Here is a 24,066-nt window from a genome sequence, read left to right as displayed (position 1 = left end):
CTGGGAATGGAACCACCATTTAACCCAGCTATCCCTCTCCTCGTTCTATACCTAAAGGACTTAAAAACAGCATACTACAGGGACACAGCCACATTAATGTTTCTATCAGCACAATTCACAATGGCTAAGCTGTGGAACCAACCTAGATGTCCTTCAGTATATGAATGGATAAAGAAAACATGGTGTATACACAATGGAATCTTACTCAGTATTAAAAGAGAATAAAATCGTGGCATTTGCAGGTAAATGGGTGGAGCTGGAGACTATAATGCTAGGTGAAATTAGCCAGTCCTACAAAACCAAATGCCAAATGTTTTCTCTGATTCACCCATGCTGATTCATAATATGCTGCAGGGGGTAGGGAGGATGGGAGGATTAAGTGAACTCTAGATAAGGCAAAGGAGAAAAGTGGAGGAAATGGAAGGGAGGGAGAATAGGGGTAGGGAAGAGAGTGGAATGCGATGGTCATTATTACCATAAGTATGTGTATGAAGACATGAAGGATGTGACTCTACTTTGTGTATAACCAGAGATATGAAAAATTTTATTCTCTATATATTTTATGAATTTTAATGCATTCTGTTGTCATATATAACAAATTAAAATTTAAAAGCAATTAAATAAAATAATTTAATCATGATTTGTATATCTATCATTAACCTAAAAGAAAAATCACCAAACTCTGTTTCCATCTCACAATTGCCCCTTCTCTTGACACTCCCCTAACCATTTAACCAGTATCATTTTTCCTTTAAATTTTTAATGTCTTTATTAATACATTATAGTTATACATAATATTTAGATTCATCCTAATGTAATCATACAGTCATGGATTACAGTTTGTTCCACTTCAGTCTCCAGTACTTCCTCTTCCTGTTCCCCTTTTTCTCTTCCTGTTTCCCTTTGGTTATTCTATTGGTCTTCCTACTATTCTTTATACTTTTACTTAATTAGGGATTTATAGATATACATAAAGGTGAAGGTGACCATTCCTTGTGGCATATTAATTTTGTACATAGTATAATTTGGTATCAGTCTTCACCATGCCACTGCATTTCTTTTTACTTGAGTACTTATCTATGTGTCCCTTTTCAAAATATGTGATTTAAAATTAAATTTTATCTTATGTTTGCTTCAAAATAAATGTAATTTCAACATTACTTTTCCAAAATCCAACCATGTCAATATGTGCAGCTTATGTTCCTTTTCTATGCTTTATTTTGCAGCCCATCTCATAAGCTGTGTATAATTTGATCTTTCTACCTGGTTGATGGATGTTTAGATCATTTTTTTGTCTTTTGTGTCATGAATATCCCTAATTGTAAATATAAGAGTTTATATAACAGCGTTGTTTTTATTGATAAATTGCTCTGAAAACTTATAGCAGTTTACATATTCATCAAGTATACTTTTGGAAGACAGTTTTTCTCATAGTTTCTGTATATCTTGTACAGAGGCTCTATTTGCCCTTTCATGGCAGCCTATCTTTTCAAGGTCATTTGCACAGAAAGAATCCTCCAAAAATCTAAATGAAAGTGGGAATCTAAAGGAACAAATGAATTTCCTACTGAAAAATCTGGAGTAGAGGATCCTGAGTGACTTTGCTGTGCCATGAATCTTTTTCCTTGAGGGAATTGTCTCCAGTCTTCTGTATATACTCACTATTCTATTGTAGGCTCTTTAGCTTCTAAGTGGGATAAAAACTCACTCATTTCCCATCCTTTACACACTGGCCTGACAGTCATAAAAAGTCTCATTAATTTACATAAATCTATACCAAACTTGAATATTGTTGCTTTTAATTTTTTTTTTATCTGATGATGGAAAATAGTGTTGTTTAAATTTCTATTTCCTTGGGGCATTATGAGAGTTGAGACTTTTCCCTAATTAGTTTTTGGAGTTTCCTCCTCTATGAAATACCTGTTCTTCTTTGGCTTCTTTTGCTACTGAACTCTTTGTCTTATTTAGTTATAGGAGTTTTTAATATATTAATTTTATATGTTACAAATATCTCCTTCAGTGTTCTGGCTTGTATTTTTCCTGTTTAATGGAGAATACTGATGAAAACAAATGTTTAAACTGAAATTTTAAATTTAACATTAATTTCATGTTTGACCAAATTTTTAGCTTTTCTTTATGATCCACACTTTTCTGTTCAAGAAAATAATCTATTACTTGAGGTGATAATGATATTCTCTTTGGTTTTTCCCAAGTGATTTATCCATTTTAATTTTTTTTCTTAAAATAAAAAAATTGCTGGGCATGGTGGTGCAAGCCTATAATCCCAGCTACTCAGGAAGCAGAGAGGATCATAAGTTTTGGCAATTTACTGAGATCCTGTCTCAAAATAAAATTAAAATGTGTGAGGATATAGCTCTGTGGTAGATCGCTTGCCTAGCATGCATGAAGCACTGGGTTCAATCCCTAGTACTGCAAAACAGTTTTTTAAGTTTTTTATGATACATAAAAACACTAAAAATGTACAAATTAAAGAGGTACTGTGTTATGTTTTAATATAGGTATATGTTGCACAATATTTAAATTAGATTAAACATATTTACCTCTGTTTTGCCTTTTAAAATTATGTATTTGATCTTCCTGAGACTGAGTTCTTTGCATAAAATATGAGAATAACTTACATATTTGAGATTTTTATTTCCAGATAGAGAACAGTATAGATTATATAAGTAGGACTACCTCACCTTCAGAAAACAAATATATAGATATATGAATACATACTTACATACACACATACATACATACAGCATGTATGTGTTTGCCTGTGTGTCAATGTGTGTACATATAAAGTTTTACATGTTTATGTGTGCATAAAGACACACACACACACACACACATGCACGCACACACACATACAGAGAGAGAGAGAGAGAGAGAGAGAGAGAGAGAGAGAAATTACCAGGAAAAAATCTAAAGGAAAGTGGAAATCTAAAGGAATAAATGAATTTTCTACTGAAAATGCTTTTGCCCTCAGCTGTCCACCAACTCACTCAAACTTGAACTTTGATTCACAATGGTTTGCAGTTTTGAGGCAGACAAGAATGAAAACCCAAGGCCCGCTGAAAGCAAGGCATCATTTTCTCCACTTTAATCTGTGATACCAAAGGGTTTCACAATCAAAGGAAAAGTGAACCACACTGTTGATGCCCTTAGGAACGTGTCAGAAGAAAGGAACACCTCTAAAGCAAATGTCTTTGTCGTAATCTCAAAGAACCATCCGTGATAGAATGTTAAGCCACATGATCAGCACATAGCCCAAAAAAACCCAAGTAAATACAAAGAACAAAACATCAAGAAGAACATCATCATATATTTAAAATATGAAAAGTAGCATAAAACATAAAACAAATATATTTAATATATATCTGAATACAGAGAGTATTATACATGCACACGCAATGGGGACAATTCTTGCCTACTTGTAAAGTTAATCAGCTTGGATGCATCTTGCATGGCAGCTAATAAATTCACATTTCCAATCTTACATGGATAAATTTGGTTTATATGTATGTGATTGTTTTTTATTATACTGCCTTTAAGGTTTTTTATTTAAATGAAATTAGTTAAGGAATTATTAATATATTTGTTTAAATCTCTGGAAGGTTTGTATAAGATCAGAATGACTTGTTTCCTGAACAGTTTATATAAAGAGTCCTGTAAAATTTCCTGAGTTCTGAGATTCTGTTTTTTTAGTTTGGAAGGTACAGTGACACCCATTCTTCTTATTATTATTGTACTTGGATTGAACCCATGGGTGCTTAACCACTGAGCAACATCCTCCTCTTCAGCCCTTTTGTGTATGTTATTTAGAGAAGGATTTGGCTGAGTTGCTTAGGGTCTCACTGCATTGTTGAGGCTGGCTTGGAACTCACAATTCTCATGTCTCAACCTCCCAAGCCACTGGGATTACAGGTGTACGCCACTGTACCTGGCTCCTATTATTCTTTTCACATGTGGGTGGGTTTTCATCTTCATTACTCCACTGGCTTCATTTATGTCAAGGGCACCAATGTGTCTATCTTGCAGATCCAGTGGTAAATTCCTAACTTTCATCTTATGTAATGAAACTCCCAGCATCCTTCTTATAAAGGTGTCCTGGACACAAAATTCCTCACACCAATGTTCCCCCATCACTCTTGATCTCATTGTCATTTTTCATATTTTCTTCATTGCTTATATGACTCTGAAATCATTGTAGGCTATATAAGTTTTTCAATATTTATTCACTCTTTTTAATAGACTGGAAGAAGTCAAGGAATTTGGTTTTGTTTGTTTTATGTTCCTAATGTCTACAATACATCTTAGCAACTGTTATGTATGGAATACATATCTTGTTGATATAATAAAGAAGTTGCAGATATTCAAGAGTCTAATATGCTATGAATATATTAAATAAGAAGTAGATTTAACATTCCTCCAAACTTTCGGATCAAGGATTTTTGTTTGAACTCTCCAATTTTACTTACTATTGGACAGCTTAAGGACTTAAGTCCTTTAAATCTATTTAATTTACCTTTCATAATTTGGCAGTTTTTCTGCTCATTATAGAAAAGCTAGACTTTAATAAAATATGTTTATCTAACATAATATGCTATTTAATAAATTTCCAGACTGTTTTTCCATTTACCTAAAACCCAATAAGTACCTCTGAAGAAAGATACTGGAAAAATTATTATATAATTGCTTTTATTTCAGGCTGGACAGCAGCGTTGGTGGGAACAGGAGATTAAAATAAATGGGAATATTCAAAAGGGAGAGTTAATTACATATAACTTGACTGAATTAATTAAACCAGAGGCTTATGAAGTCCGACTGACTCCTCTCACCAAATTTGGTGAAGGAGATTCAACAATTCGAGTGATCAAATATAGTGGTAAGTGGCCTCTTATTTAAACATATTTATTTATATATAAACTGCCTGTAATATTAGTTTTATACTATCCACCAAATTTAGAAACAAAGTAAAACTTAACATATTGATTTTTCTGAATTATCTGCCAGGTGAACAAAACCCAAACAACTTAAAGACCTTAATACCATAAATTTTAGTATTTGTTTATCAATGTTGAAATATATTATAATACATTAGTTACCACTGAACCTATGTGATGATGTCAATAATCTCTTTGTTTTACGATGGAATGTATCTGCATGCTATCTTTTCAAATTTTTGATGACCTTAAAACTTATACTATTAAGAAGTTAGGAAATAGATCAAAATTGTTTGTGTGTTTTTAATAATATTAATACACTTCATTTTTAGAGCAGTTTTAGGTTTACACAAAATCAAGTAGGGAGTAGAGCACTCCCTCCAGACTCAATTTCCTCTATTGACATCTCACATCATTGTTATATTTTGTTGCAATTGATTAGTGAATACTGATATTATTAAAGTCAATATTTACCTAAGAATTCATTTGTATGTTGTATAATTATATATGTATTTCAGGAGTGCTTAGTATCATTTCAGTATCATCCTGAGCAGTTTCAGTGCCCTAAAATCCCGTGTTCTACCTACCTGTCTCTCCCACTCCTACAACATTGGCCAATACTGATCTCTTTATTGTCTGTGTAGTTTTTCCTTTTTCATAATATTGAACAGTTGCAACCAGACAGTACATAACCGTGATAAGCACTGGCTTATTTCACTTAATACATATTTAAATTTTCTCAAGTCTTTTATGGCTTCATAGTTTATTTCTTTTCATTATTAACTAATATGCCACTATCTAAATATAGCACAGTGATCTCATCTGTTGAAGGGGACTGGGAGCTGTTGGTGGTTGTTCTTATGGTTGGTGGTCACTTTTTTTCTCAGTTTGTTAATGTAAAAAAGTGAATGTGTATGTGTGTGCTAGTTGACACTTTATATTTTTAACTATATGTATGATTATTTTACTATTTAAAGTCCTATTTGAGTAAAAATTGAAGCTAGTATAGAAATGTGAAAAAAATTAAAAGTTGATCTTAAACATTTTTCCAGAATAAGCGCTCTAGGGAGAACAAAAGTAATAAAATTTGGAATTATTTTAATGTATTAAAGAGATTAATATTTTATAAGTTGAACTTTGCATGCATTTTAAGAGTACAATGTTCAACGAGACTATCTGCCTCAGAATTTTCAATGTATTTTTCAGTGTTGAGTGAATCATTGATAGAATGTTTCATATTTGTTTTATTCTCTCAGTGGAATATTATTCTTTTATATTATTTATTATCAGAGCTTGACATATGAAGATAATAGAATGTTTTCTTTGCTGCTGAAGTTTTCTATTTTATTTAGCACTAAATATATATTTTTGCACTTAGGAGGGAAACAGTGAATACTGTCAAAATAATAAATAAAGTGAAACTATTAAAATTTTATTAAACTCTTGCATCCACATTCAATTTCCACTAAAAATTAAGAAATATAATGTGGGTCAGAATATTTGTAGGCAATCAAGTAATATAAAAGCATTAAAATCATTGTAAATCTTAAACAAAGTCCTCAAAAATTTGTGGATTTTTATATTAGTGACATAAATATGAGCTCCATGAGTCTATGAGATAGACAACTATAAAACCCCACTGTATTTTTCTAAGGTGTTTCAGTTCATATGTTTTATAACATATGAATAATTACCTCCTTTTATCTAACATTAAAGCTTCCTGGCCCTTAATTATAAAATAACAGTTTTATGGTAGGGCTTTAGAAACTTCATTAGTAGCAATTTCTTCCAAAGACGCAGTTATTAGGACACAGAAAGTATTGATGTCCTGCACAACTAAACAATGGTGAAGTGACCCGGGTTCATGCTCTTGTAACAGATGATCTTTAGCACTTTGCTCCAAGTTTAGGAGATGAGTATCACTTTTCTTAAAGAGAGAGAAAAAAAAATTGATAAGCTCATCAATTTTTACTGAAAATTCTGAGATAGCAAACTAAAATTAATAAGAGATATAGCAAATACATATCCCTTATAGTTCTGAGTTTTAAAAATTACATTTATATTCTTAGGCATGCATATAAAATATTAAACATTTTAATTAAAATTACATTTATATAATAAAGATTTGGGCAAACCATATGATATATAGGCATTGTATTAGTCTTCTTGGGCTGCCATAACAAAATACCATAGGATGGCTGTATTAAAAAAGCAAAATTTTATTACCTCTTTTTATAGTTCCTCACAGTTGTATACGCTGGGTGATCAAGGACAGTGGCTGGTTTATATTGAGCCCCCCCCCCCCACCGCTTCCTGGATTGATGATGACTGCTTTCCTTCTGTGTCCTCACATGGCAGTTTCTCACTGACGCCTCTTTTTCTTTTAAAAGACATCAGTCCCATCAAGTTAGGGCCATACTATGACTTCCTTTAACCTAAATTACCTCCCTAAGTCCCCTGTCTCATATATTATCACACTGGAGATTAGGCTTCAACATATGAAATTTGATTGAATACAATTCCATCTGTGACATGTGTTTGTAAGAACTCACTCATGTAAATACAAATGAAAGAGGAAAATATGGACTCACTGATACATTTAGAATTTCAAATTTTCACTAAGTTAGCTGTGTTGTTTGTATAGTGAATTTGGGTGATAAAATATTGTAGCAACAGGCAAACCTCATTCTAGTCAGAGATTGCATATATACAAAATATTTCTTAGAATTAATTATAATTCAAAGATACTTCTTTGAAAGATGGTACATAGAATTTTTTTAGTTCATATTATTTTCAATATAAAATAACTATTTTTTACAAGTTTATTTTTCAAATTTAATATACATTGATGACTTGCAAGAAAATACATTATTTTAGTTCACTTGTAGAGTAACTACTGTGTCATTCTCTGTATCATTTATTCCATAATTTTGAATATGAAATATAGAATAAGAAAAACAACAGAGGTAATGGGAATTACCTTTTATGTGTAGAAACAGTGAAATAATTGGAAACTCAATTTTTAAAAATTTATCTAAATGTATTAATGTAACAATGAATATCCTTCATTCATGTATATGTGTTTTGACCTATTATTATACTTTACTAGTAATGTGCAAATTTTCATAAAGGTGGTCAATGGCAAACACTAGAAAAATGATAATAAAGCATTCTTCAGGGTAGATTAACTGCCCATTTTCATTATGGGGAATATAATTTTGTTTTGCTTCATCAGAATTGAATTTTCCCTCAGGGTGATACATGCCTAATCAATATATATACAGATACCATTTTATCTTGTAAGTTAGATATGTTTTTGTTAATGTTTCAGTAAAATTTAAAATACAGTCATTTCTTTTTTGGAAGAAGTCTACTCACACATATTACAACAATTTTCTGAAACACATATTCCTTTTGGTACACAGAAATACAAAATGAATTGGTTATCACTTGAGAACTTCCTGTGTGCAAAGCATTGCGTGTGTGTGTGCGTGTGTGTGTGTGTGTGTGTATGTGGGTGTGTGTTAATTTAATTAAACCAAATGACTTGTAAGTACCTTTTGTTATAGAACACATAACATGATATGAAGATTATTATTTTTGTACATGCCAAATTATTCTCAGTAGAAATATGTAATAAAAAACAAATGCATCATCTCTGTTGGATAATTATTTTCATTGTTAAACTATCTAGATAACAGGTTGCCCTACTGTCAGCCTGAGTTTCAATTTCTGGATTTTGTACAATTCTGGCTGAGATATGAAAGGTCAGCAACTCCATTCCTGGAAAAATGAACAAATCCCCCATGTTATTTAGCATTGATCTTTAGTACTTTGAGGTTCTTATTGCTGAGATTCAAACTAGATTGCATTCAACCCTCCAGAAGAAAATGGATTGCAAATATAATTCTCCATGATCACAGTAGGGAAGCTCATCAAGTTTTGGAAAGGAACTATGAGACACTGAAAAGACTGATCAGATTTTATTTATAAAAGACTTTATTCAAGTCTTGCTAACATTATCTTTTTTTCTCTTATCTTATAGCTCCAGTAAATCCTCATTTGAGTAAGTATATTTTTACTTTAAAAAATGACAATGTATTTCATAATGAAGAAAATAAAACATGTATAAATAAATATGCAACGACTAATAAATATACAAATAGTATTTAGTGACTGTTCTTATTTGATTAAAACACAGTCTGTTAGAATCAGTGGAACTGGCATTGTATGTGAATTTTAAATTTCAAAAATATGGTATAAAAACAAATTAATATTGATAACTTCTATTTATAAATATTCCTAAATATGTAAATATGAAACTTTTTCTGGATCTGCTTAATATTTGCTCTTTCTATAACTGTGAAATTATTTGTTTTTCTTTATGAGATTGCATTGTTTTTATAGGCTCATTTGATTTTCATTCTTTGAATTTCTGTATTGCAGCCATAAAAGAGTGTGGTTATGTAGAAAGTTGGTATTTAGATGGTTTGATGTTTTATCATGAATAACTGTTTTAAATCTAAATATATTTGTCTATTTTAAGTTATAAATTTTAAAAATTTATTAATTTTTGAAGTTTTTGGAAATTCTTTTTCTTTTTTGTAATGAGTGCAACATGAAATACAGTATGTATATACTATAGATGTTTCCTAGATGTGGAAACATCACTACTTTCAGAAAACAACTTTGAAATAATAAAACAATTTACCATGAAACCTTATTCAAACACATCAATCATTGAGAGCTTTATATTTTTAATATAAAATTAGATTTTTGAAGGTTCTAAGAAATGAACAAAGAGGGTAGGTGGGCGCAAGAGGGTTACTGGGTACCAGGGTTCTTATTCCTGGGTTTTTATTCTTTGTTCTCCTCTTATGGAGGAATCTGGGAAATACAGTAAAATTTTGGAACTCATGTAACACAGAATTTTGAAATATCTTTACTTCTATGTAGCTCCTGAAACTCTGCCAAAATAGTATTGTAATTAGGAAACTAGTAAGAATTCAGGATCCAGTCAATCCTCAGTTCTATATCTTTGTGAAACTCATGGATTTTATTACTTTCCATTTTATGAAATATTTTAATATTTAATATTACATTGACTTTTGGTAAGTTTATAGAGCTCAGTGCATTTTTATCATCTCTCAAAAATTCTTTATTTCAATAAACTTTTTATTAATAAGCTTTCTTGTATATATTTATAATTATCCCATTTAAAACAACAGAATAATCATAAAATAATCATGGTCCCAAATCATGTTTTTTTTCCCCTTTTGTCATTATATGTGATAACTTTGATAAAGCCTCTCCAGTAATAATCTACCCCCCATAAAAACGTATGAAGGGATGTAATTAAATATTTATATTGCACATATTGTTTTATCCCATCTGAATTACTAATTATAATATTGCAAACAACCTATCACATATTAAATATCCTAAATTATGAACAATTTTAGTCATATATAACTTTCTGTTGTTTGTATAAGCTATATGATTACTTAATTTCACTATGAGAGTCATATATTCAGACTTTAAATATTCTTTCTCATTTTTGAAGAACAAATATAATTTAAACATGTCAAAATTAAATCACAAAAAGGAAATATTAAACAGTGTTCTAAAAATTATTATACATAATTTTAAATAGCATATATTGAGTAAGATTGATCAGCAGATCTAATACTGAAATCTTCTATCTTTATATATGTGATTTGACCTCTTTTTTGTATATATACACTATGTAATTAAACAATTGAGAACTTTTAAAATCAAACAGTGCTCTGTAATTATCACAACTCTAAAGCAACAATTAAAAGAATCTCAGATTGTACCTAAAAAAATTTTTTAAATCCATTGCATATAACTGTCTGCTGTCACCAACATTGTGTCTTTGATTACTAGCTCCTAATGGTTGTGTCTTATTTATATGAGTGACATAAACATGTGTCTAATAGTTTATGTGGAATATTGTTCATCTATAAATTCATAGATTTAGATTCCCTTAAATACTTACATTCCCTGTAAACTACCTACACAGGATATAGAATATTAATACAAAGAGATGGCAAGTCAATGATTGGACAGACCAAAACAAAACAAAAAGTTATTCCTGAAATTTATAAATAAAGCCTTCTCTTTTATGTTTGTGTCAGTAGATTCAATTAATTCAGCGATAAGAATAAAAAGGACTCCATCCCATGGATATCTAATAAATCTAACCTATTTCAAGGGTTGGGAGGGACTCAAATTGAAGTCTATTAGATGTTTCTCATCTGTGAATTGCCATGAATCTGAAGTCTGTTTTTACTTCACCATGTTACAGCTGACTTAGTCAACATTTTCTCTTCTGTGAACCTCATGTGTAAGGATTGTTGTGACTTCTTAAAAAGTTGTCATTAGGTTGGATGAAATAACATATATATTGTTTAATGTGCTCAATTAATCATATACACTATTTAATTATGTTTCTAGTGGATCTTATCCAGCTTTTTTATCTACACCTTATTTCAAGCAGAATATATCCCAATAAGAAAACCTTTGATATCTAGAAACATTACTACCACCCATATTTTAGAGAAAGTTGAAAATGTCTATCTCTGAAGTTGTGTTGGATCTGAACTCAAAGTATAGTAGGCATCCAAGAATTCCCAATCCCTCTTCAGGCACATCATAAAGTTCTTTTTATTATTTTACTTCAAGTAAATTTCAAACATTTGGCAAACCCACATTCAAATAAATATGAAAGTTGACTGCTTTTCAAAATAATTTGTTATTATCTTGCCCTAAGCTAACTTCCACTTGTGCCAGTGGGTAAAAACAAAAGCATCTCTAGACACTGCATGAAAACTTATAAATGCAATGTATAAGTCTATCAAATGCCATCAGGTAAATTAATAAAGATCATCTTCTAATTTGCAATTTTGTTTTAATTTTCCTTTCTATACTTAAAAAAGGAAAGTTAGGAAAAGTCTCCAGGCATAATTCAAGCATGAATTATGTTTCAATTATCTGGATACTTCTGAGGAAAATGGTTTGAATTTTAATTATTCAGTATAATACTGATCAACATATAAAAATAAATTATCCTTTTTATTAAAATTGCAATAGTTTTATGTTTAGTTATAATATTGTCTATTAAGGCTCTGATGTTATTATCATGATCTTATATTTGTCTCATTGTTATTGCTTTATAATGTTAGAAAAGTTTTTAATATAAATATTTTGATGTTATTAATTTAAATTAATTTTAGTTAATTTAATTAAAAATTTTAACAGGAGAATTTCACTGTGGATTTGAAGATGGTAACATTTGTTTGTTCACCCAAGATGATACTGATAATTTTGACTGGACAAAACAAAGTACTGCAACAAGAAATACAAAATATACTCCTAACACAGGACCTAATGCTGATCGCAGTGGCTCCAAAGAAGGTATGAGGGTATGCAGTATAGTGTTCATTACAATCAGAGACCTGAAAAATGTTATAAACGTGAACTATAACAGTATGTAGCCATATATATCAGCATTATGGAATAAAACATTATATCTTAGTTGTAGGATCAATAATTTAGATAATTCCAAAGTGTGTAGACATTAATTTTTTTCTCAGAACTCTCTGACACAAATAGATGAGAAGTCAGAAAGTTGTCATTGTTTTGTTTTGTTTTTGCTAACTCAATTCTAAAATTCTAATTTTCCAGAAGCTTTTGTACATTTTAATTTAAATATTTCTATTTAGAGATTGTTTAAAGATTATTTATTCTTTATGCTAACACTGCCATGGGTCATACATATGTATGTATATGAGCTATAAATTCTCCTATTGATCTTTATTTTGTAGGAAACTCAAAAGCTTCTCAATGGTTTGAAATTCATGTTTCCCAGTAAGAATGTGCTTAAATGCTTTTTTTGTCTGTTTTAAGGTTTCTATATGTACATTGAAACATCTCGACCCAGACTGGAAGGTGAAAAGGCTCGACTTCTCAGCCCTGTTTTCAGCATAGCTCCAAAAAATCCTTATGGACCTACAAACACTGCATACTGTTTCAGCTTCTTTTATCACATGTATGGACAACATATAGGTGAGATGGCAAGAAGCTCTGTTCTTGTAAAATAAATAGCAAGAAACTGTTTCACACCATGTGAAAATAATTTTTAGTCAACGAATGCCATCATTGGCTTTTTAAATGACTTACCTACAAATCGCAAAATAAGATGCCAAGAATTTTCTCCCATCATTTAGTCTCCAAAATTCAGATTTTAATTTGAAAATAGAGCATTCCTTCACTCCTCTAGAATGGTAGTTCAGCCAGACCATCAGTGAATTTCATTCCTCAGGAGATCTTCTGGTGAAATTGACATAGCATAATTTAGACTGTTTTTTTTTTAAGAGAAATTGGATTAAATAATGACTCAATGCATCTTAATGATGATGAAAGGGAATTTTGTCATGTTGACAAGTAGTTTTGCTGCACCCATGTATTTGGAATATTGACATGATAGCTTCTTGTTGATAAAGTATGCTTAAAACTTAGAATTTAAGGCCATAGTAGATCCTGAAGAGAACACAAGGGTGAAGACACATCCTTGCCTTTAGAGACCTCCCAGAGTACTAATGAAAGCTGAGATGAGTAAATGCACAACTGTGCTAAAAGAACACATAGTACTGAAAGTGGATCTAGCAAATCTCGATGGGGGAAAGATCATGATGCAAGTCTCCAATTCTGGGGGGGTTTTTGTTTGTTTTTGTGGACTACAGATTGAACCAAGGGCCTTGCATGAGTCTCCAATTCTTATGTGTAATTGTAAAATTCAAAGAACTGAACACCAAAATTTTTAAAATTAATCATTTAACAGTACATGTTAACTTGTTCTATGTGTGTTAGAAATAGGTAATATGAACTGTTATGAACCTATTTTTATTCTTAATCCAAATGAATGTGAAAATGTATACTATTTGCGGCATAAATGTTACTGTTTATTTATAAGATTCTGTTCCATACCCTACAAGGCAATATCATATTCTATAAAAGCTATACACCATACACATTATAAAATAAACTGAAACATATCTACCCTCATATAAGTTAGACAAGGAATTGTGGATCTGTATCTAAGTGAAGAAAGAAGCAATGTTTTTTAAAAAAAAAAGTATAATATTTCTCCTAGATATGCAAAAAGCATATATTTTCAAGGGGCAGAGATTAGCTCAGGAAGGAATAAGGCTTTGGTAATGAAGAAGTATACTTGGAAAGTTAGGACATTAGTGTCTTGATATAAATTAATAAAAATAATAATATATATTTGCATTCATAAAATCTGGTACATAATATATATCAGCTACTACACTATTTAAGCTAAGTTATCCTCTTATTTGAATTTGTAAAACTAAGCATCACTGCCCATCTCTTGCAGTGGAGAAAAGTGACCCTCAAGAAGTTTATAAGATTTGCCAAGTAATCCTGTGCTGGGATTCAAACTCATGGCCACTATTCTTCACAGTGTAGCAATAGGTGACAGTCTGGAAAGATAGCTTTTGTAAAGTTGAAAAGCATTCTCAACACAATGTAAACAGACCTGGGCTGGATATTGGCTGTAGCATTCAGTCACTATAAGCCTTTACCGAAGTCAGTTAGAATGCCTGACTATTAGTTTTCCCATCTGCAACATGGGAATAATAATTCATGTTTCAGAAAACTGTGGTTAAATGAGAAGGCATAAGAACTATCTGCTGTCAGAGGCAGACACACAATCTTGGATTACTTTGAATCATGAATAGCAGTAATAGCAATAACAAAGTAGTAGTTGACTTTTTTGTAGCACTCATTATGGATCAGGACACCTCACAAATAAATTTGTGCTCGTTAAAGCAATTATCCTATTTCACAGATAAAGAAACTGAGAGAGAAAGAAATTTGATTATCATTCTCATAACATAATTGATAAGTAGGGCAGCAGAATAACAGCCTGGGGAGATGAACCCTGAATCTTCCTGTTTACCCTGCAGGAAGGCTGATGGGAGTGTCGTGAAAGCTCAGCGGAGCATGTGACACTTGCTTAGTGGTCACAGTGAATTATCATAGATTCTGTGCAGGCATGGAGCACAAGATCTTTGATTTAGAAAAATACATCTATCTGTAGGAGTGATTAAAATTATTGAGAAACAAAATGTAAACAAGAAAAGCCCTTAGAAAGCTAAGAAAGCATACCTGGTGTTATGATGGCATAAACTATGAAAGGAAACTAATCTCCACAGAGTCGTTTATTATCTGATGACTGCTTTATTAACAAAGGTAGGATTAGCTCAACTCCAGTTCTTCTTAGTAGTTGATCATGTGTACATTTTATTTCACTTACTCTATTTTAAATGTATTTTGTGGACTTTCATCTTTCCAAGTTTACCTTAGAAGATGTATATTTTTTTACTGAGTTCTAAGAATAGTTTGATTTATTTTAAAGTATAAAATAATATCTTTATATGTAAGTATGAATCTCTTAGGGCTTTCTTCCAAAAGCATATTTAAAATCTAAATATTTAGCATATTTAAAAGCTAAATCCCAAGATAATTTAAGATATTTTTAATCTCACAATTTTTATTCATATCCTCTTTGTTGTCAGTCAGTGGATGTACAGTTGACCTTCTCCTAGCATTTTTTAGATTTTTTTCAGGGTTGGAGCTCAGGAGAGCAGTTCTCTCTCGGTCAACTAATTTGAACCCTTTAGTACCTTTTCTCAACTTTATCAGCTCATTGACAGTTGTAGTTTGGGTATTGGGTCTGTTACATGGGTCCCACTCAGCAGAACATAGGCATGCTGCTTATTAAAAATCTAGCAAGCCAGGCACTGTGACACACATCAGCTTGGGAGGCTGAGGCAGGAAGATCGTGAGTTCAAAGCCAGCCTCAGCAGAAGTGATGTGCTAAGCAACTCAGTAAGATCTTGTCTCTAAATAAAATAGAAAATAGGGCTTGGGATGTGGCTCAGTGGTCAAGTAGCCCTGAGTTTGATCCCTGGTACCTCCTGCCCCCCCCCCACCAAATCTAGCAAACATAACTATTCCATCCATTGAGTAATCAATTAGGAATAGATGAGAATGGGTGTATTCATTTTATTGCAGTACATTTTATTACATTTCCCAGATACTGCATTTTTTACAAATTGATATTTTGTGGCAATCTCGCATCTAGAAAATCTGTCAGCACTATTTTCCCAAAAACATGTGCCTCTTTGTTACATTTTGATAGTTTCTACACTATTTGAAACTTTTTCATAGTTATTTTCTGTTATGATGACCAGTGATTTTTGTTGTTATGGCTGTGATTCTTTTGGAACACCACAAACCACACCCACATGAGATGGGAACTTCATCAGTAATGTGTAGGTGCTGACTTCTCCAATGCCAGGCAATTCTGTCATCTTTCTCTTTCTGTACTTGGGCCTCCCAATTCCGTGAGACACAACACTAGTGACATAAGGCTAACTGATAATCTTACAAAGGCCTCTAAGTGTTCAAGACAAGAGTCACACATCTGTCACTTTCAATCAAAAGCTAGACATGATCAAGTTTAGTAAATAAAGCATGTCGAAAGCTCAGAGAAGCAAAAGCTCTGCCTATTGTACCAGTTAGCCAAGTTGTGAATGGAAAGAATGTAAAGAAGTTCTTCAAAGAAATTAAAAGTGCTGCTCCAATGAACCTAGCCTTATTGTGGATGTGGAAAAAGTTGTAATTATTTGAATATAAGATGAAACCAGCCTCAGCATTCCCTGAGGCCAGAGCCTAATCCAGAAGAGGGCTCTAACTCTCTTCAATTCTGTGAAGGTTAAGAGGAAAAGGAAGTTTTAGAAAAATACGTAGAACTAGAAGAGGTTGGTTCATGAGCTCTAAGGAAAAGAGCCATTTCTATAATATGAAAGTTCAAGGTGAAGCAGTCAGTACTGATGTAGAAACTAGGATATGTTGTCTAGAAGATCTAAGATGACAGATGGAGGAGGTTTCACTAAACATTAGATTTTCAATGTATACAGACATTAGATTGGAATACAAGGGTATCTAGGTCTTTCATACCTAGAGAAGAGCAGTCCAAAGGGTAAAAATTAACACTTTGTATTAAAAGCTAATGCAGTTGGTGAATTTACAATGAAGCCAATGCTGATTTAACATTCTGGAAATCCTAAGACACTTATTCTTGTGCCTACAAACACATAATCCACTCTGAAATTCATGAATCCAGGTGTAATTTTTTACTTTCAATTGCTATTATTTAAAAATTATATTTTATAAAGGCTTTAGTTGCCATCGATAATGATTTCTCTTTGTACCTGTGTGAAGTAAATGAAAAACCTTCTAGAAAGGATTCACCATTCTCAATGCCATTATGAACATTGATTATTAATGGGAGGAGGAATATTCATTATTTATGTAAACATTAACTGTTAGCTTAGAAGATGTAGTTGATTCCACTCCTTGGGTAAGAAGAGTTCAAGATTTCAGTGGAGGAAGCAACAGCAGGTATGGTGGAAATAAGAGAACTAGAATTAATAGTGGAGTCTGAAGATGTGAATGAACTGCTACAATCTCCTGATAAAACTCCAATTGATGAGAAGTTGCTTCATATGAATGAGCAAAATGGCTTCTTAAAGTGGAATTTATTCTGGTGAAGATGCTGAAAAATCACTGGAATAACAAAAAAGATTTGGGATATTACAAAAACTTAGTTGATGCATCAGGCAAGGTATGAGTAATTAACTCCAATTTTGGAAATAGTTCTGTTATAGATAAAATACTATCAAATAGTATCATATGCTATGGAAAAGTCTTTTGTGAAAGTAAGAGTCAATAAATTTGGAGAACTTCATAGCCAACCCAACTTTCAGCAACCATCACCCTAATAAGTCAACAGCCATCAATATGTTGGCAAGATCCTCCACCAACAAAATGAACATGTCTTGCTGAGAATCAACTGTTCATATTTTTTAGCATTAAAAAATTTAAGGTATATATGTTTTTACATGTAATTCTATTGCACACTTAATGAGCTATAGAGTGATGTAAACAACTTTAATACGCACTAGGAAACCAAAAAATCCATGTGACTCTCTGTATTATAATATTTGCTTTATTGTGATTGTCTGGAAATGAACCCACAACATCTTTAAGATGTGCCTGTACTTCATTAAGGAGATGTTGCTTTTAAAACCTTACCCCTTGGACTGGGTTTGTAGTGGTAGAGCGCTTGCCTACCATGTGTGAGGCACTGGCTCAATTCTCAGCACTGCATATAAATAAGCAAAATGAAGGTCCATTGACAACTTAAAAAATATTTTAAAAATACCGAAACCTGCAATCTTTGCATATATTATTCTCAAACCTTCATTTATCTGTAAACTTATAGTAACTGGTTTTACAAATTGCATTTTAATTGTATTCTTTCTTTTGGAAATCCAGATTCGAGAGTGATTTTTTCTGGATGTCTAATAGCTCAATTTCATTTATTGCTTGTGGGTAATTTTGAATAAGTCTTGTGGTTTTGACTGTGAGTAAATGACAGCATATTATTAAGAAGAATAACCATTGCTAATAATACAAAAATGGGTAATACATTACCAGCAAGAGAGTCCTATTTGAAATAAACTCAAATATACTATATTACTTACATATTGCTGCACAGCAAATTTTCCCAAAATTTTATAGCTGAAAATTAAAAGTACTTCTTTTTAAAAAATTTTTATAACTCTTTTTCTAAATTTATATGTGACAGTGGAATGCATTACAATTCTTATTACACATATAGAGCACATTTTTTCATACCTCTGATTGTACAGAAAGTATATTCACACCATTTTGTGTCTTTATACATGTACTTTGGATAATAATGTTCATCACATTCCACACCCCATACCCCCATCCCTTCCCCTCCCACCCCTCTGCCCTATCTAGAGTTCCTTTATTCCTCCCATGCTCCCCAACCCTACCGGACTATGAATCAGCCTCCTTATATCAGAGAAAACATTTGGCATTTGGTTTTTTGGGATTGGCTAACTTCACTTAGCATTATCTTCTCTGGGGATGTAGCTCAGTTGGTAGAGTGCTTGCCTCTCACGCACAAGGCCCTAAATTCTAATCCCCAGCACCACCACACACACACACAAAAATGTACAAGTACTTCTTATTTCAGAGTTTTTGTGGGTCCATAATATGAATGACTTAACTGGGTGGCTGAAGCTCAAGATCTCTCATTAGTAGCTGTCAAACAGCCAGACAAATGAATTCAGTCTAATTTAACTCAACTTGTGGGGATATATCTCCAAGCCCACTTGCTGCTTTTATAAGGCTTCCTTTTACTTTCCGGGTTTTGAGGTCTGTTTCTTGATGGCTATTGAGGGGAAGCCTCTCTCAATTCCCTGACTGGCAGATCTCTCCACAGAGCTGTCTCATGACATGGACAGCCTTCTTTCAAGTCAAGAAATCCACATGAGAGGGCAAGCAAATGAATGCTGAGGAATTTTTATAACCCAATCTCTTAATTGATATTCCATAATATTTCTGCATTCTAATGATTATAACTGAGTTGGTGATTCCAGCCTGTACTCAGGGAGGAGATTACATGAGTATTAATGACAGGAAGTTGAAATTATTAGGAGACAATTTAGAGTCTGCCATACTGATATAATTTATGTTAGTTAAATGCTTTATCAACATTTACTAAAGAAAGAAACATTTCTAAATGAAAGATAGATGTGTTAACCTTTAGCTGTTGATTTACATGTAAATGATATGACAGCTGGCTATTGATAATAATATATCAGTATTCCTATAACTCCTACTGGGCATTTTAATTCTTAATGAATCAGTTGAGTTTCAAATATTCTTGCAAAGAAATTGAATCTCATGTAAGATCAGTAGATATGACATAAGCTTATTAAAAACCAGAAAGGTATATACATTATTTGTTTCTACAGAAAGGGATGTGAGATTTAATCATCATACCAAAAAGTTAGAGATAAAAATACAAAGGGCATTCATGAATATATTCATTGAACTTGATAAGAATGGTTCAATAAAGTTGTGCTTCAAGAAAGTTAATCTCACTGGATCAAATGAAAAGGAAGGGAGCCCAGTATGGTGGTGCACACCTATAATCCCAGTAGCTCAGGAGGCTGAGGCAGGAGGATCGTGAGTTCAAAGCCAGCTTCAACAATAGTGAGGCACAAAGCAACTCAGTGAGACCCTGTCTCTAAATAAAATACAAAATAGGGCTGGGGATGTGGCTTAGTGGTTGAGTGTGGCCCTGAGTTCAATCCCTAGTACACCTCCCCCTCAAAAAAAGACGAAAGAAAAGGAAGGGAAAGGAGTTCATTAATGAATTCTACTCTTCTGTGAGCAAAAAAGAGAAAATAGAGAGTGGAGTTGTGGAAGCCTGTTGTAAGAGGAAAAGAGAAAAGAGTCAATACAGTAAGTTTAATGACACGAAATTCAGGGGTAGAAACTTCTGGGAACTTAGTACTCTGGTTGCAAGGGTCAGCCTTGAAGAAATAAACTAATGTTACTTCCAGTGAGGTGAGAAACAACAACAAAAAAAATTAGTAGATAGGTAACTTTTGACACATTCCTGGATGGAAGAACAGCCAGCAAACATAAACACCTCTATTTTATTTACAAAAATATATATATAGAAGTGAATGTTTGAAGGGTAGATAACTTTAGGAGAGTAGTACAGGGGAGTACAAGCTCATTAGGAATATGAAGATTTGAGAGGTTACAGGGGAGGGTATTAGTCCTCAGGGAATTGAAATGAGTTTTAGGATATAATGTTCAGCTTCTTGTGCATAGTGCTGCTTATTGGTCCACAATTCCAGGGTAAATCTCTAAAACCAGTAACATATGACCTCAACGATATATCATCCTAGGACTTCTCCTTGTAATAACTCTCCAATTCATTCCAGTCACAACTGAAAGTCTTCAAATTGAGCTCTATTACCTGGGCCTTTTTATAGACTCTTTTGTCCTGCCAAATGGATTCATGGTTGAGGCAGAAACAATGTCTGTTGGTACCCTGCATACACATATTTATTTGAGCACTCAATATCTATTAAAACTAGTTTTTTTCCTCTTAATTATGTGATAGAATAAAACATATTCTCTCCTTTTTAATAATCTATTAACATATTTTTTCTTCAAAATACAACTGAAGGAGACTGAGACTACTGTTCCTAACCCTTTGTTTCTTTCGTTCCCATGACTCCTGGTACAAATATCTATGTTCACCACACTGAAATCTTCTTGTTTATAATCTTTGAGAACAGTGAGCATGACTTATTTATATTTGGCTCTAGAACAACAAAGGGTGAATAGGTTTTAAAAATTATACAAACTAGATACTCCAGCTTCTGTGTGTAATAGAAATACAACAAAGGAATTGAAGGTATTCAGTTGATGGTGGAAATGGAAGAAATCATGAAGACCTTATAAGTTATAAAAATAAGAAAAAAAAACATAGTTATTGACTTAAATTGAATTTGTTTCTAAGTGCTCTGGAAATTAAAGCAAAACATACTTAGTAATTCCAGAAAGATATAAAACTTGCTCAAATAAAAATCTCATGTATTGAAAAATCATAATGTGCCAAAGAATAAAATTTTTATTTTGAGTTGAAATATTATGATCCAGATAGGTATTATAATTTAATATAGAAATGGAATTTTAGGAATCTGGAGTTAACTTGTTATATAGCTTATCTTAATACAACATTTCAGTTTATTCCTTAGCAAGAATTGGATTAGAAACAGGAAACAAAAGGTAGCCAGAGGAAGAGGTGCTGGGGAGTTAGTGATATTGGATGAGGAATGGAAGCCTGAGCCTGGCTGAGCAGAGATTAGGACTGTGACAAGAAGGAAAAGATAGATTGTGGGCTTGGATCTTGGAGCACTCAGGCCTTTACTTGGGTTGTGGCCTCCTTGGGTCCTTTCACACTGCCTCCCTGTGCTGCAGACTGTCCTTGTTTGCTTCTGGCTTGGGTGCTGTCCTTGGAGCTGTTCTCTACCACTCCATGATTTTTCTGCCATTTCTTAGCAAATATGGCAAGTGGTAATGCTGCTCTAAAGAGACTGAAATGGAACAGTGCAGAGGAGGATCAAATTATTGAATAGCTTGAGCAGCAAGTGGTTCTTCTTCAGGAGCAAGCAATTTTGCTGGCACTATTGAGAAAAAAGAAGAAACTTCTAATTGAAAATACTAAATGGAAGAAAGAAACGAAGAACTGAAACAAGAGCTAATTCAAGCAGAACTTCAAAATGGCATGGAGCAAATACCATTCCCATTTGGTACTTTACTGCAATTCCATGATTTCTGAAAATGTGATACAGTCTAAACCAGTAACAACTATATCTTCTGGCATCAAAGAACAGATAAAAGGAGAAGAAAAGAAAGAAAACTGAAAGGAAAGGAGGGAAGGAGAAAAAAAAGAGCAATCATTAGAAGAAAGTGCTCACTCTAAGCCTATAGATGTTTCCTATCCGGATCCTCAAATTGGTTGCATTATTACTGCAACCAAAACAAAAAACACCTGATACAGATTTTTGCATGTAGAAAAAGTAGATGTTGGAGAAATAGCCCCCAGAACAGTTGTCAGTGCCCTGGTGAATCATGTTCCCTTTGAAAAGATGCAGAATCAAATGATTTCACTTTATAAACTGAGACCTGCCGAGATGAGGGGTGTACCATCTCAAATAATGGGAATGTGTGATGTTTCACCAGAAGTGGATAGTTTGGCTCCTCTTAGCAGGTCTCTTCCTGGAGACTGAATGACTTTTGATACTTTCCCTGGAGAGATTGACAAGGACCTGAATCCTAAGTAGATGATTGGAGATCAGATCAAACCTGACCTGCACACTAATTAGTAGCATGTGGCTACAAAAAAGGAGCTCCCTCTGAGGAGAAAGGGAAGGGAACAAACAGGGCTCAATTTATGACCAACAGTGAAATCAAATAAAATAAAGTGCTTCCATTAATGAAATACAGTGGGAATATATTTGTCACTTAAAAAAAAAGAGTTGGATTAAATCTGGACAAATATGCTGGTGTTCAAAGATTTTAAACTAGGGAATTAAATGTATTTTTGGTTTTTGTGGGTTTTTTAAATAATAGGATATAGATTAATAATATAATTAATTAATAGGATATCCTATTAATGCACGGGTGCCAATATTTTGAATTGCTTTAAGGTCCTGACTTTTATTCCCATTTTGGTTAAAGACCATATTTTTTTCTGTTTATATTTAGAAATATCAAAACTCTTACTAATATCTTGTATTTATTCCTCAACATTTTTGGATTCCGTCCACCCTTTGAAATTTAACACTGTATGAGAGAATATTTGGGATTGAAAAATAATGTTAAGATAATATATCCTCACAGACTCAGAGCTTTGAATGCATCGATTCTAGAAGAGTCTTGATTAAATAAATGTGTAATTTAAAAACTCTTGCATTCTGATAAATTCTCAAAATTAAGTTTCTTATGAAAGAAGATATCTGAGGGAATAGATATGGATACTTATTATTCTCCCTTTAAATATCAGAGATTAACAACCAAACCCTGGGGTGTTTGGTAATTAAAACTAAGTCACTCTTTCTGTTAAAAACTACCCGAAGATTTCAGTGAAATTCTATTTATTTGTAGTACTAGAAATACAACGTCTTCCATATGACAATACTGAAGACATTGGTAGAGTAAACTGCTTTGTTAAATGAGATGTGTTTAGAAAGGGAGAGGAAAGGTAGAATTTAGCCATCATTTATTACCAATCATGAAATAATCAAAATCTTACTACAGACACCTATCACAAACCCTCCCATAAAGCTGTTCTGTAATCCCTAGTTCATTTGCCTACAAACTTATTGCCTATACAATTCTCCACTGCTGATGGTTACTTAAACAATATATAGTAGAAGCTAATATGTTTAAACAAAATTAATGGTATGAATTTATTGAAAAAGGCTAGTGTTGCAAAATATAGAAGTATCATCTCAGTATAAATAGTAGTTAATGTTATTTTGTCAACTGAATAAATGGAAAGAAAGTAGCAGTTTTTTTCATAAAGTAAAAAATATGT

At 32.5% G+C, this 24,066-nt stretch overlaps 1 protein-coding gene and 1 pseudogene across 1 annotated transcript in view; both read left to right on the top strand.

Moving 5' to 3' along the window:
* The window catches only part of Mdga2 (MAM domain containing glycosylphosphatidylinositol anchor 2), a 772,336-nt gene that overhangs the window by 731,514 nt on the left and 16,756 nt on the right, over nt 1-24,066 (top strand). The window contains exons 11-14 of the mRNA XM_026391061.2: nt 4,714-4,891; nt 8,995-9,015; nt 12,231-12,386; nt 12,879-13,037. Coding sequence (XP_026246846.2) covers nt 4,714-4,891; nt 8,995-9,015; nt 12,231-12,386; nt 12,879-13,037 — 514 coding nt within the window. The remainder of the gene's footprint in view (nt 1-4,713; nt 4,892-8,994; nt 9,016-12,230; nt 12,387-12,878; nt 13,038-24,066) is intronic.
* Nucleotides 22,028-22,944, top strand: LOC113184375 (aminoacyl tRNA synthase complex-interacting multifunctional protein 1 pseudogene; annotated as a pseudogene).

This window comes from Urocitellus parryii, chromosome 6 (genome assembly GCF_045843805.1).
Source record: "Urocitellus parryii isolate mUroPar1 chromosome 6, mUroPar1.hap1, whole genome shotgun sequence".
Lineage (NCBI taxonomy): Eukaryota > Metazoa > Chordata > Mammalia > Rodentia > Sciuridae > Urocitellus > Urocitellus parryii.
The sequence above is the reverse complement of the archived record's forward strand: the minus strand, read 5'-3'. Positions and strand labels throughout refer to the sequence as shown.